The sequence below is a fragment of the Hippichthys cyanospilos genome, chromosome 21 (assembly GCF_059441005.1).
Source record: "Hippichthys cyanospilos isolate Australia breed blue-spotted pipefish chromosome 21, RoL_Hcya_1.0, whole genome shotgun sequence".
NCBI lineage: Eukaryota > Metazoa > Chordata > Actinopteri > Syngnathiformes > Syngnathidae > Hippichthys > Hippichthys cyanospilos.
The window spans coordinates 11,633,410-11,644,880 of NC_142389.1; the positions used below are offsets into that span (position 1 = coordinate 11,633,410).

The 11,471-nt window shown below is 37.8% G+C and overlaps 1 protein-coding gene across 8 annotated transcripts; it reads right to left on the bottom strand.

Moving 5' to 3' along the window:
* Positions 1–257: 257 nt before the first annotated feature.
* Positions 258–7,001, bottom strand: LOC148406614 (uncharacterized). 8 transcript variants are annotated; one of them, XR_015863919.1, is made up of 6 exons: positions 6,852–6,988; positions 6,211–6,263; positions 5,740–5,816; positions 3,675–3,743; positions 2,194–2,416; positions 502–676 (listed from the first exon to the last, which is right to left on the bottom strand). XR_015863919.1 is itself a non-coding variant. In XM_088404209.1 (5 exons), the coding sequence occupies exons 1-5, from the start codon at positions 6,910–6,912 to the stop codon at positions 392–394; spliced, it is 699 nt and encodes a 232-aa protein (XP_088260335.1). In that variant the 5' UTR covers positions 6,913–6,988; the 3' UTR covers positions 258–391. The 8 variants fall into 8 exon arrangements, 4 of the variants coding, with proteins under 4 accessions (XP_088260335.1, XP_088260334.1, XP_088260338.1 ...); XM_088404209.1 differs by lacking the exon at positions 3,675–3,743 and having other exon boundaries at positions 258–676; XM_088404208.1 differs by lacking the exon at positions 3,675–3,743 and having other exon boundaries at positions 258–676; positions 2,083–2,416.
* Positions 7,002–11,471: the final 4,470 nt, after the last annotated feature.

Consider the following 11,471-nt stretch of genomic DNA (forward strand, 5'->3'; position numbering starts at 1 on the left):
AACAGGACATGCTATGTGTGTCGATCTCATCTAAAATGGACCATCACTGCCCCCTACTGGTGATTGTACATTGTGATCAGGAGTGCTCAATAATACACTGATTGCGGTCAACCGGTCAATTGCGAAGGGAGTATTTGGTAGATTGCCTGATGTCGCACATGCAGGGGAAAAAAAGGCACAAACAATGGGGCTGAAAGCAAACTGTCGATGTCCATATGTGCATACTAATGATTTCACCAAAAACACTTCTGTTATTAGGATTTAGATTTTTCTGTTTATTTTGCGTGGTGATTGATGGAATAATTGTATATATGTATATATCAAATAAAAAATACATTGCTTGCATACCTATTGGCACGCACACACACACAACACAATTCCTTATTTGGTATTACTGTGAAACCCGTAACCGCCTTCTTTGTAATAAAATGAGAGCCCGAGAACACTGGAAGACCTTGGTGCACTCTACCTCTTTTGCAAAAGATCGTTTTTGACGTAGTCTTGGGTTTTTCTCCGGTCTTTTATTGATAACTCTGACATAAATACAGTACATGTGCATATCTGCGATCGTGGGGGTGCAGCTGACGGCAACTGAAGACTGTGCGTACAGCCAGACTGGCTCTGTAGATGAAGTCCACTTTCCCGTGGCCGGTTGCGTCAGCGTACTCCCCGGGATCTTTGATTGACGGCATCCGTAACCAGCAACAGAAATGGAGACGGGGAGAAGACATGTTATACTCAATTATATACTGTTACGTTGATTAATAAAAAAATAAAAAAAACTGAGTTTGTTTTTTTTTTTTTTTAAATCTCGTTGGCATGCTTGTTGAAGTAGAAGGGAGATTGAAAGCCCTGCCTGAGGCCCTAATGACAAAATAGAAAAGCGAAGCAAGAGGCTTGCGCTACTGACACCTAGAATATGAAAATCTAGAAGTCTTAGGTGATTAAGACAAGAAAAGGTTCCAGTCCTCCTGTGTGTATTAAAACGTAAAAGGGAGGTTGGAAGCCCTACCCGAGGCTCAAATGACAAAATATAAAGCGGAGCAAGAGGCTTGCGCTATCCCATGTGTCTTGAAGGAAGGAGACAAATACAAATTTAGGTCTCATGGTGGCCGTGGAGAAAGGCCTGGGAATCCAACAAACTTTAGCAAAACATTGTAGACAGACTGGCCGTATTTAACAAAACATTGCAGATGTACAAAAGAGAATGTACTCAAGATACCAAAACGCCATTAGTTGAGCTAATTGCAGACACCTGAATTAGAAGATGTATAACAGCAACATTTTGCCACTAAACCGAAAAACTGCTGATCCTGACATTGGCTTGATGATGACATTTAGGCATTAGAATAAAAGTGAATATAGTCCATGCAGAGTCTAAAGTTAAATCGGCAACTGATCATTTACAAAAGAAAAAAAAAAGCCAAATTACTGGCATGTACCAACAGTAAAGTAACAGAAGGTTGGGTGTCCAATCACTGACTCTGGCGATGATGTAAAAGTGTCTTTGAGCAAGACACTGAACTCTAATTTGCTCCCAGTGGAGCTGACAGTGCCCTGCGTGGCTGCAGTTTCCATTGTATGGCATTATATTTGTGCCACAATTGTGAGCGAGCAAAAAAAAAAAAAAAAAAATTGAGTGCAGAAAAATAAAACTGAGCGAGCAAAAACAGATTTTGAGCGCAGAAAAAAAACTATTGAATAGAAGTTGCTCGCTAAAAATTCCTTTTTTGCCTCTCTCGCTCAACATCTTGCTCGCGATACTCCTCCCTCGCTCGCCATCGCGTTCACTCAACATCTCGCTCGAGTCGTCCTCTGCTTGCGCTCAGTTCTGCTCACACGTTACGTTTGTGCCACAAAGATAGCCAATCAGAGCTTGTAAAAGCACATTGATTGACCGCTTGGTATCCAATGAGATTGCTTGTGTTCACCCGGAATGAGCAAACGAGAGTGCGTCACGGGCTTGGGCGGGAGAAGGTAGATTCTTTGGAAACAATGTATGGGCATTACTTTTATTATTTTTGCTGTATCGTACCATTTGACAGAACTACGTTGTTAGTTTTTGTATTTTAATACGCTCACCTCTTCCCGCCCAAGTGGATGTGACGCACCCTCGTTTGCTCGTTCCGGGTGAACACAACAAACAATCTCATTGGATACCAAGCTGTCAGGTACCATTGACAGACAGCACACCTTGGCTGTGGGGCGGAGTCTGACAATAAGGGAGATAAGGCATACGAAGCTTATCAGTCTCATCACACGTGAAGTAGCAAGCAGTTTGTTCCCGAGAAGGCCCCTAGCCGCATTGGGAACTGTGAAGTCGCAGGGCCTGACCATCCTGCAGTAATTGACCCTGAGCCTCCGGGCCCCCACCTGCACCGACAGGAGGCTGGCACAAAGGTTGGCTGTCTTCTGTCTGATGAAGAAGAAGATGCAAGAGAAGTCATCAGAGCACCACAACTTGTGTCAAATGAACAACGTGACATGTACCGTGATGCTTTCATGTATTCCCATTTAACACTTGATATATGTTTTTTCTGATCGCAAAGTTACACAATCATATCTATATTCAATTTGGTAACAATCCAACACTGTGGCCAGAAAAGGCACACCCGCCTGAACACACCCGCCATAACATCACATGGTTCAACTTGGAGTTCATTTGTGCCTGATAATGTTTTGTTATTTTTATGATTATTCCCATAATACTGAATGCACCGTTAAGTGTTGAGATTGTGACATACAGATTAAACGCTGTGTGGATGCTACTATGAATGTTTTGGAAACAAAACCAAAATGAAGACATGAATATATGGTATTGCATTGTCGAAAGTTTTGGTTTAATTTGGTAATTGCAGGCCAAAGTGGGTATCTGTATATTACATTATATATTTAAGGCATTATATATGTATGTACTGTATATGTATATTAGTGTTGTGAAATTTTTAGGATTTTCTATTAGAATCGTGAAAATAGTCTGGAAAAACAAATTGTCCTTACCGTTTTTTTTTTTTTTTTTTATCTGAAGCTTCAAATACACAAGTTTACAGAACAGCTAAGTGGTCTGCAAAGGAGTGCGCAGGGATAAGTAAAAATGAAGATCCTTATACAGTCCCACGGGAGTGGACGCCTACACAATTAAAAAAAAAATACTCCCCAGAGAGGAAATAATTACAACATAAAAGGGAGATAAACCATGGAGTACATTATGTCAGTGTTGGACTATCTTTCAAGGGTTTCTTGTTGCTCAGAAAGTTCCCATTTATGTTTGGTAAAAGGGCCTTTTGTTAAAAGCAAAGCCAGGCGGTCAATGAACAATAAAGCATTACGCTATGCTAAATAACCTAAATACTATTTTTTTCATTACAATGGTATATGTAACTATGATGAAAGGTGGCTTTATTATGAGGGATTTAAATTTACAGGAGGGGAATGATGGAATAATTGTATATATGTGTTCTGCCTAAGTAATATTTGTTCAGAAATGTTTCGAAATGTTGTAGTTCTTTTGTTCTGTCTACAAGATAGTTAGGACATTGTTGAGCCTCCAATCACGTCTTTGTTCCATGTAATTAGCTTCCGTTTTTTAACTATTTTGAAGGCGCAAACAGGAAGTCGTTGTGTGTAACGGTAGCATAAAGGGAGTGCTTAGGAAACAACGTGCTGCAACTTACCTACCTCATGCTGGACATCGCGTTTGTCTTAATGCTTTCTTGTCCCTCCAAACGCAATGGCTTTTCACTCTGAATGTTCATGAAGCTCAGTCACCCAAATTGCAATCAAAGGAGAAAGACGCTCAGCTACCTGGCTCATGAGACTATCGAGTTTGACTTGCTGTTTGTTGAACAACATTCACATACCACGTGTATCCAACACGTTGCGATAACAGCACAATACATATACATGTTATATAAACACGTTGTTTGGATACCTATTGGCACATACGCACACACAAATATACACCGAAACTGAAAAAACAAAAAACAGGCACAAACAATGAGGCTGAAAGCAAACTGCAGATGTCCATATGTGCATACTAAAGATTTCACTGAAAGCACTTCTGTTATTAGGATTTACAGTCGGCCCCCGGTTTACGAACACTCTCTTTTACGAACATTTTGACTTATGAGCGTGGTCCGCAGAGTTTTTTGTCCCCCACTTACGCACAGGACATTCGCCTTACGAGCAATCTGACATGCCGGCCATTGTATTTGTTCATATATTTTCGCCTTGCCACGTCATCAAAATCAGTAGTTAAGGCTTGTCACGGCAACGAAGAACGATATTGCTCTTACAATGTCACAGTCACTGTCTCAGTCACGGTGTCAGTCACGGTCTCACTCACGGAGATGCTATTGGCCGGCGTCACGTCAATCACAGAAATGCCGATATGCTATTGGCCGAACGCCTTTATCTAGCTTGATGGCACAGCTGGTCGGGACGGAAGGAAGGAGAGAAAATGAGTCAAAAATGGAAGGAAGGAATGTTGTGAAGACTTTGCAAACTTTATCTGTTAGACATGGCTTCTAAAATTGTAAGTGGCGGTAAAGGAAGAAGTAAGCGGATGATGACAATAGAAACGAAGCAGGAGATAATAAAAAAAAATAAAAAAATACGAAGGAGGCGCACGCATGGCTCGTGAGTATGGCCGTAACCGCTCCAATCTTCTAAGGGCAAGACTTTCCTTGCCGGGGGACGGACTTCGATCGACAACAAAATTGAGAGGCTTCTTCTATTATGGATTAAAGAGAAGGAAATTGCTGGTGATAAGTTCTAGTTTGAGAAAAGTTCCCGTTTAAGAAAATAAATCAATAAATTCTGCGGGTTGGTCTCTGCTCCCCTCCGCCTCCACCCACCACCAGCTCAAGTCACGTCGCCCCAAAGGTAAATGTCATTTTTCCTTTGTATATTTATGTTATTTAATTTAACTGTACAGTAGGTTATGTTACTCATTTTTAATATGTGTATAAAGTCGTGATGTTTTTACCTAAGGTTTTTGCACGCGTTGCACGCATTCACGAATTAACATAGGTTTGGATTGCCCGTCATACGAGCAGTTCGAGTTACGAGCGTAGCCGCTGAACGGATTAAGTTCGTAACACGGGGGCTACTGTAGTTTTTTTTTGTTTATTTTGCGTGGTGACTGATGGAACAATTGAATATATGTATATATCATATAAAAACACGTTGCTTGCATACCTATTGGCACGTATGCAGACACACACTCACATACACAGACATAAACAATTCCTTATATGGTATTACTTTGAAACTTGATACCGCTTTCTTTGTAATCTTTGTAATAGAATGAGTAAAGCCTGAGAACACCGGAAGACCTTGGTGCTCTCTCCCTCTTTTGCAAAAGATCGTTTTTAACTCAAGAGTCTTGGAGAAAGTCTTGTGTAACGCTCGTTTGGGCTAGGAAGGGATCTGACCACTGCCAAGATGGTAGGCTAAGGCAACACAAAGTAGGAACGACTATGGAGCCACATGGTGCAAATAACAGGCATACAACAACCCTGCTTTTCATTCATGTATTGTTACATCATATTGCATATGATGTATTGTTACATCATATGCAATAATCATATGAAGTCATACAGGTTATGCTATAATGATTTGCTATTAACAGATATGACCATATATAGCAGGAGATAGCTAATCTTTCAATATACTACAGACAAGGCAATCAATTCAAAACAACAACAGTCCAACTAAACACAGGTTTGAAAATCCTACCGCCTATAGCGGTGATTGGGTAGCTCGCCATCAAAGGAAGTCCTAAGCACAGTGGGGTGGAAAAAAAAAAACCTGACCTAAAACAAGGCAAAACAATGCAATTAACAATTATCTTGACAGTTAATCACTCATATTCGTATAATGTAAACCAAAAATAAGTAAGAACCTCGATTACAAAAACGTTAATACATAAAACAGAAATATTAATAATATGAACATAATTTGAATTTATGAATATAAACACAATCACATATCAAACTAGATACAATCATGTATACAAATTACGAAGCTTCATCAATTTCAAATGGTTCAAATTCAAAAGTAAAGTGCACTTAATTTGGTCCAATTTCAAAAGTCAAAATCACAGTACCCGAGTGTTATTGAGTGAATTGATTTCTAAGGTAACAAGTTAAGGAAAAAAACTGGCTGAACTAAGTGGTTGCCACACTAGTAGGGAACTTTCAGACTCACCAATGAGTTGCAGAGTAGTAACCAGGTGTGCAGGGTGCGGTGTTTGAATGAATCTACAATAATGCATGTTTGGATTAATCTGACGATCGACTCACGCATAATGTCCGGAGGTATAAGCAGCGGGGTTTAGAGCAATTTACCGGTGAGAATCAATGGTTCTGATGCGGATTTGCGATCTTTTCGGCGTTTAACTTTTTTTCTTTTTTTTTTAAACGGCGCGCCAAGCGAGTTGCTCCACAGCGAGAGCAGCTGAGAGTAATCAGGCACGGGCAATTGAAACGGCAAGAGCAGAGCTCTTAAAGAGACAGGATTATTTATTTTCCATGGGTTACACTTGGCTTTTCTATCGTCTCTAATTGATAACTATGACAGTGATATTATGTCCCTATGCAGTCTTATTACATCCTAATGATTAAACCAATAAAACCCAGCTACAGTAGTTGTGCCATGTTATGTTGATTAACCACTTGCGTGGTTTTGGGTCCGTGTTGTACTCGCCGGGTGATGCTTTGGAGTCGCTGTCCATTGAAGGAATAATCTAATATTACTTAAACTGATTAGCAATGCATTCCACTTGCGTTTGGTGCTACATGGTCAAAAAAGTTATTCACAGTGTCAGTGGATTAGCATCAAACACTCACCCTGTTGCAAGACAAAGAAACCATACTTCGCTGTGCTAGTGTAGATCCTTACTCTTTGCATGCCATTACAAAACAGTACAGCATTGTCCAAATCATCAAAGATAAAGCCACCAGTTTCAAAGTGGACAAACGCTTGTTCCAACTTGCCTTCTGAGTGAGAGAAATGGTCCTAGTGCCCACTTAACCCGCCCCTTCCCTGGTGAAAAACACAATTGACAAGTATACTCGAGTTTAATTCACTGGCTGTCAGAATTTCAATACTTCTTTGAAATGAGAATCTAATAAAGTGGTGTAAGTTTTTGTAAATTTAAATAAATACTGCAGTAAATCTTTAATGACTGTAAAAGTCAACATTAGGTTAACTTTGTGATAAACTACTAAAGAATTAGTCCAATTTCTATACTGTAAATGAACAATAGAGCCTACCCCCGCCCCCTTCTCTGCCGTAATCACCATCCTATGAATAAATTCAGAAATGAGCTCCAATTAAGCACGAGTTTCAGCTGTTGAGCAGTAACGAGATGCTAATGAAGAGCGCCGGTCTTTTTCTGGGATCCGGTGATTGCTTTTACAGTTCAGCAGCTTCACTACTTTTGTCCTCTGGCACGGTTGACGGACTTGGGTGGCGCTTGGTTAAGGGAAGTCCTGGCTAATTACTCTCAAATCCCTCCGACGTCTATTTGCGCCGATAATTGCCTAGCTGCACTTTCACCTTGTCAATTGTTCCCATTTTCAATTAGAAATTTTAATGGATCACTTAGGGGTAATGCAGCAATGTAGGAAAGATGAACACAACTGATGGGTTTTTAGACGACACAAAAATAATATTTAACAAATGAAATCAACTGTTCTAGATTTGCTTTTGTCATTTCTGGTTACTGGTGGTGCAGTTGCTTTGAGAAAGATATCATCATTTTATTTAATCCATAAAATGCCTAAAAAGTGTACTGACCGAATCTACAATTACCCTATTTTCCGCACTATAAGGCGCACCAAAAAGCCTTTTTTAAAAAAAAAAAAAAAGTGGATGGTGCGCCTTATATATGGATCAATATTGAGATTGGGATTCGTAGATGGGGAATGAATTGATGAAAGTAAGCTTTACCTGTTTCTTTTGTGTGTTTACAGTAGAACAAGGTTGCTCATATTGACATTGAGTTATTATGCTATTGAGAGGTATTATTGTTATTATATTGAGTATTATATATTTTGATTGAAAAAGTTTTAAAATATGTCATTAATTGAGTGTGCCTTATAATCCGGTGCGCCTTATATGTGGAAAAGGTTTTAAAATGTCATTAATTGTAGGTGCGCCTTATAATCCAGTGCGCCTTATAGTGCGGTAGATATGGTACTTAAATTTAAGCAGACTAAGGATGACATACCTCACTGATATGTTCAATACCAAGTACAAAGGGGGCAAGGTCAGCCCCCCCCACCCCCCCCAAATTATTTTACAGTAATGTGTTCTATGCTACCCAATTAGTCTAAACCAGTGCTTTTCAATTATATTTTGCCAAGCCCCCCTAAAAAAGAGAAAACATTTCATGCACTCCCACTCAACACGCCGACTATAAATAAGAATTCTATCTATAATAGTTGTATAAGTATACCTAAACCATTATTCTTTTTTACATTAACAAAGAAAAAAAAGAATATAAATCAACTTTCTACAGCCCTTAATTATTTTTTACAACATTTATACAGGTTACAGCTTAGTCTAAAACAGAAAAAAATAAGTTCATTAGAGTGCCTGAAATTAAAAAAAATAAAAATAAAAAAATCTTATTTTATCACAATTACACTTCACTTGACAAAACAAAGGCGGGGGGGGTCCATTAGATGAGAAGCACTGGTCTAAATATGGTCTTATAATTAATATGTAGAAGATAAATTAAGCATATAAATTAAGCAAAAAATCCACCCGTTTTAATCCATATAAGGTGTAGAAATATGACGATGAAATTAATCAGGAATGAGGTAAAAGCATAATTTAATGAAACGGGACGGTATTCATATATCACTAATAGGTTGCATGATCATTGTTTTAAAAAAAAGTTTGAATATAGGGTTAGCGTTAGTATAATACAAAATATCGGACTGGTTTATAATATTTACACTATACATTTTACATAATTAGTTTCTCCTAATAGTTTACTTTGGTGCGGAAATGTTGGTAATCCCTCATCTCTGTGTCAGATTTCATGGCATGTTTTTGTTGACTCTACTATACCATCATCGTCAGTAAAAATGAAAAGAAAAAAAAAATGCCCTGCACCCTTGACATTTGTGAATGACAAGATAAATATGGGCAATTAAAAAAAAAAAAGCACATTTGGTGACAATGTGATTGATGCCTTTACACATAAATACGGAAGCATATCTGATATTTAATATATTAATTGAAATAGCTCCTGTAATTTTTGGCACGTGCAAAGCACTGAACATTTTTTATAAGAAGTGAATATTTTAATTAAATTGTGGATAGGAAGTCAACGCTACGAATGTTTAATACATTTTTTGGTGAAATCAAAGTGATGACAAACATGACTACAGGGGAAATGATTAAAAACACTGTTCGCTCTCCTTCCTCTTTGCCTTATTAAGAAACTTTCAAGTTATCAAGAGGGAGAACTTTTAAAGTAGGTGTTTAATTCATGCATCCCTGCAGTGATTTCATCTCTCATTGAACATTTGCTTCATTTAACTGACACGTCCTTACTCTTCATAAGCCTCATCGTTTTAATTTTAAAAAATGAGGCCTTCATTTTTTGAAATCAAAGTATTTGCTGACTTTTGCAGAGATAAATCCAAGGAGATTCACTTAATGCTCATTTCTAAAAACGCAATGGCCCGTCGTAAAATATGCACGGCTTCTAGCAAGGCCTGCCTTTTAAAAACTTTTAACTACGGCGGTGTGCGTCTTCTCATCCAAACTTCCGACCTATCATCAAGATGCATGCATAGCATGTTTCGGATACTTGACTTTTATGCTTGCAAGGTTATTGCGGTTCTGCCAGTTCATTTTGAGAAACATGTAATTGGAAAAACTGTTCTGTGGGAAAGATTCTTCCGGACAAGGAATTTAAACGTTATTGTTCATCTGTCAAAATTGCTGGGTTAAGAGTCAGTTTGGTCAACTGACCTTAACTTGTGGAGTGAGAAGTCACATTTTCACATTTTCACCAACACGCCAGTGAGCCTGCGACCCCTGTGGGGATAAGCGGCTCTAGAAAATGTATGGATGGATATTTCTTCATATATATATATATATATATATAGATATATATATATATATATATATATATATATATATATATATATATATATATATATATATATATATATATATATATATGTATATGTTAGCAAGTTACTTCAAAATTTTAATGCATTATTTCTTACTTATTACTATCATTTTAAAGTAATTAGTTTCATTACATTATTACTGTATTTGAAATGTAATGCATTACACTACTAATTTTTTACTTTTATATTACTCTTGATGGAATAATTGTATATATGTATATATGTTATCATATAAAAACACTTTGCTCACACACCTCTTAACCTGCTCATTCACGCACACACGAACACACAAATATACACATACATACACACTCACACTAGAGACATAATCAACTCCTTATATGGTATTATTTTGAAGCTTGTAAACGCCTTCTTTGTAATCTTTGGAGTAAAACAAGGAGGAGAGCCCCAGAACACCGGAAGACCCTGGTGCTCTCCCTCTTTTGCAAAAGATCGTGTTTGACTCAGAGTTTTGGCTTTTCTCCAGTCTCTCATTATTGATAACTCTGACAACTCTCATCACTATAACTGGAAATATGGATTTGCCGTTCTAAATGTAGCTCATCAAGATTGCCTTAAGCCTAAAACCAGTACAAATCATTTTTTAATCTACATTGTATTGTAAAACTTTAAAGACAAGATAATTTTTTTTTTGTATTTAAATCCCTTTATTACTTAGCTTCACATCATAGTGATGCATTGTTTATGCCATAGGCAAAAACAGTGAATTTCTCAATTTCAATGTTAATATTCAAATTCAAGATCAGTTGTCTAGATTAGAGACACATGTTTAAAAAATAGATGGTTTTGTTGAAGCTAACGATAGCAGATAGCCTACATCATTGTTATTGTGTATCATATTGATACACATTGACCAGACCTATTGATAGACTATTATTAATATTACAGTGAAAATTAGCATTAGCTTAACTTGTAGATAGTTTGTCAAATTACTGGTCCTATTTTGCGAAGTAGAGCTTTTTAGGTGTCGCACACAAAGTGCACCAGCTATTATATTCTTATTGTTATCTCTGACAAACTGAAAGTAATGGCCGCATGTCCACCTTGTGTACATATTGTCCATTGTCCTGTCATCTGCTGCTGCCGCATTAATCTCTGCTGTAGTAGAAACTAACAACAGTAAACATTTTGTTGCAGACTTTTCTCCTCTGATGTCACAGTGTTTTTTGTGAATTTGAGAGCTATAATACACCATTTTAAGGCTAAAAATTCATTGTTATACATTACATTTCTCCAGTGGCAGTCTGTGCCATTCACACTTAGGCCTTCAGTGATTGGTGGACCCCCAAG

What these genes read in the sequence shown, in the direction of transcription:
- LOC148406614 (XM_088404208.1), bottom strand. Translation starts at nt 6,912, where the DNA reads ATGCAAAGAGTAAGGATCTACACTAGCACAGCGAAGTATGGTTTCTTT. An exon ending in TTTCTTTGTCTTGCAACAGG is followed by an intron (nt 6,264 to 6,851) that starts GTGAGTGTTTGA and finishes GCATTATTGTAG; the next exon opens with ATTCATTCAAACACCGCACC. An exon ending in TACTACTCTGCAACTCATTG is followed by an intron (nt 5,817 to 6,210) that starts GTGAGTCTGAAA and finishes GCCTTGTTTTAG; the next exon opens with GTCAGGTTTTTTTTTTTCCA.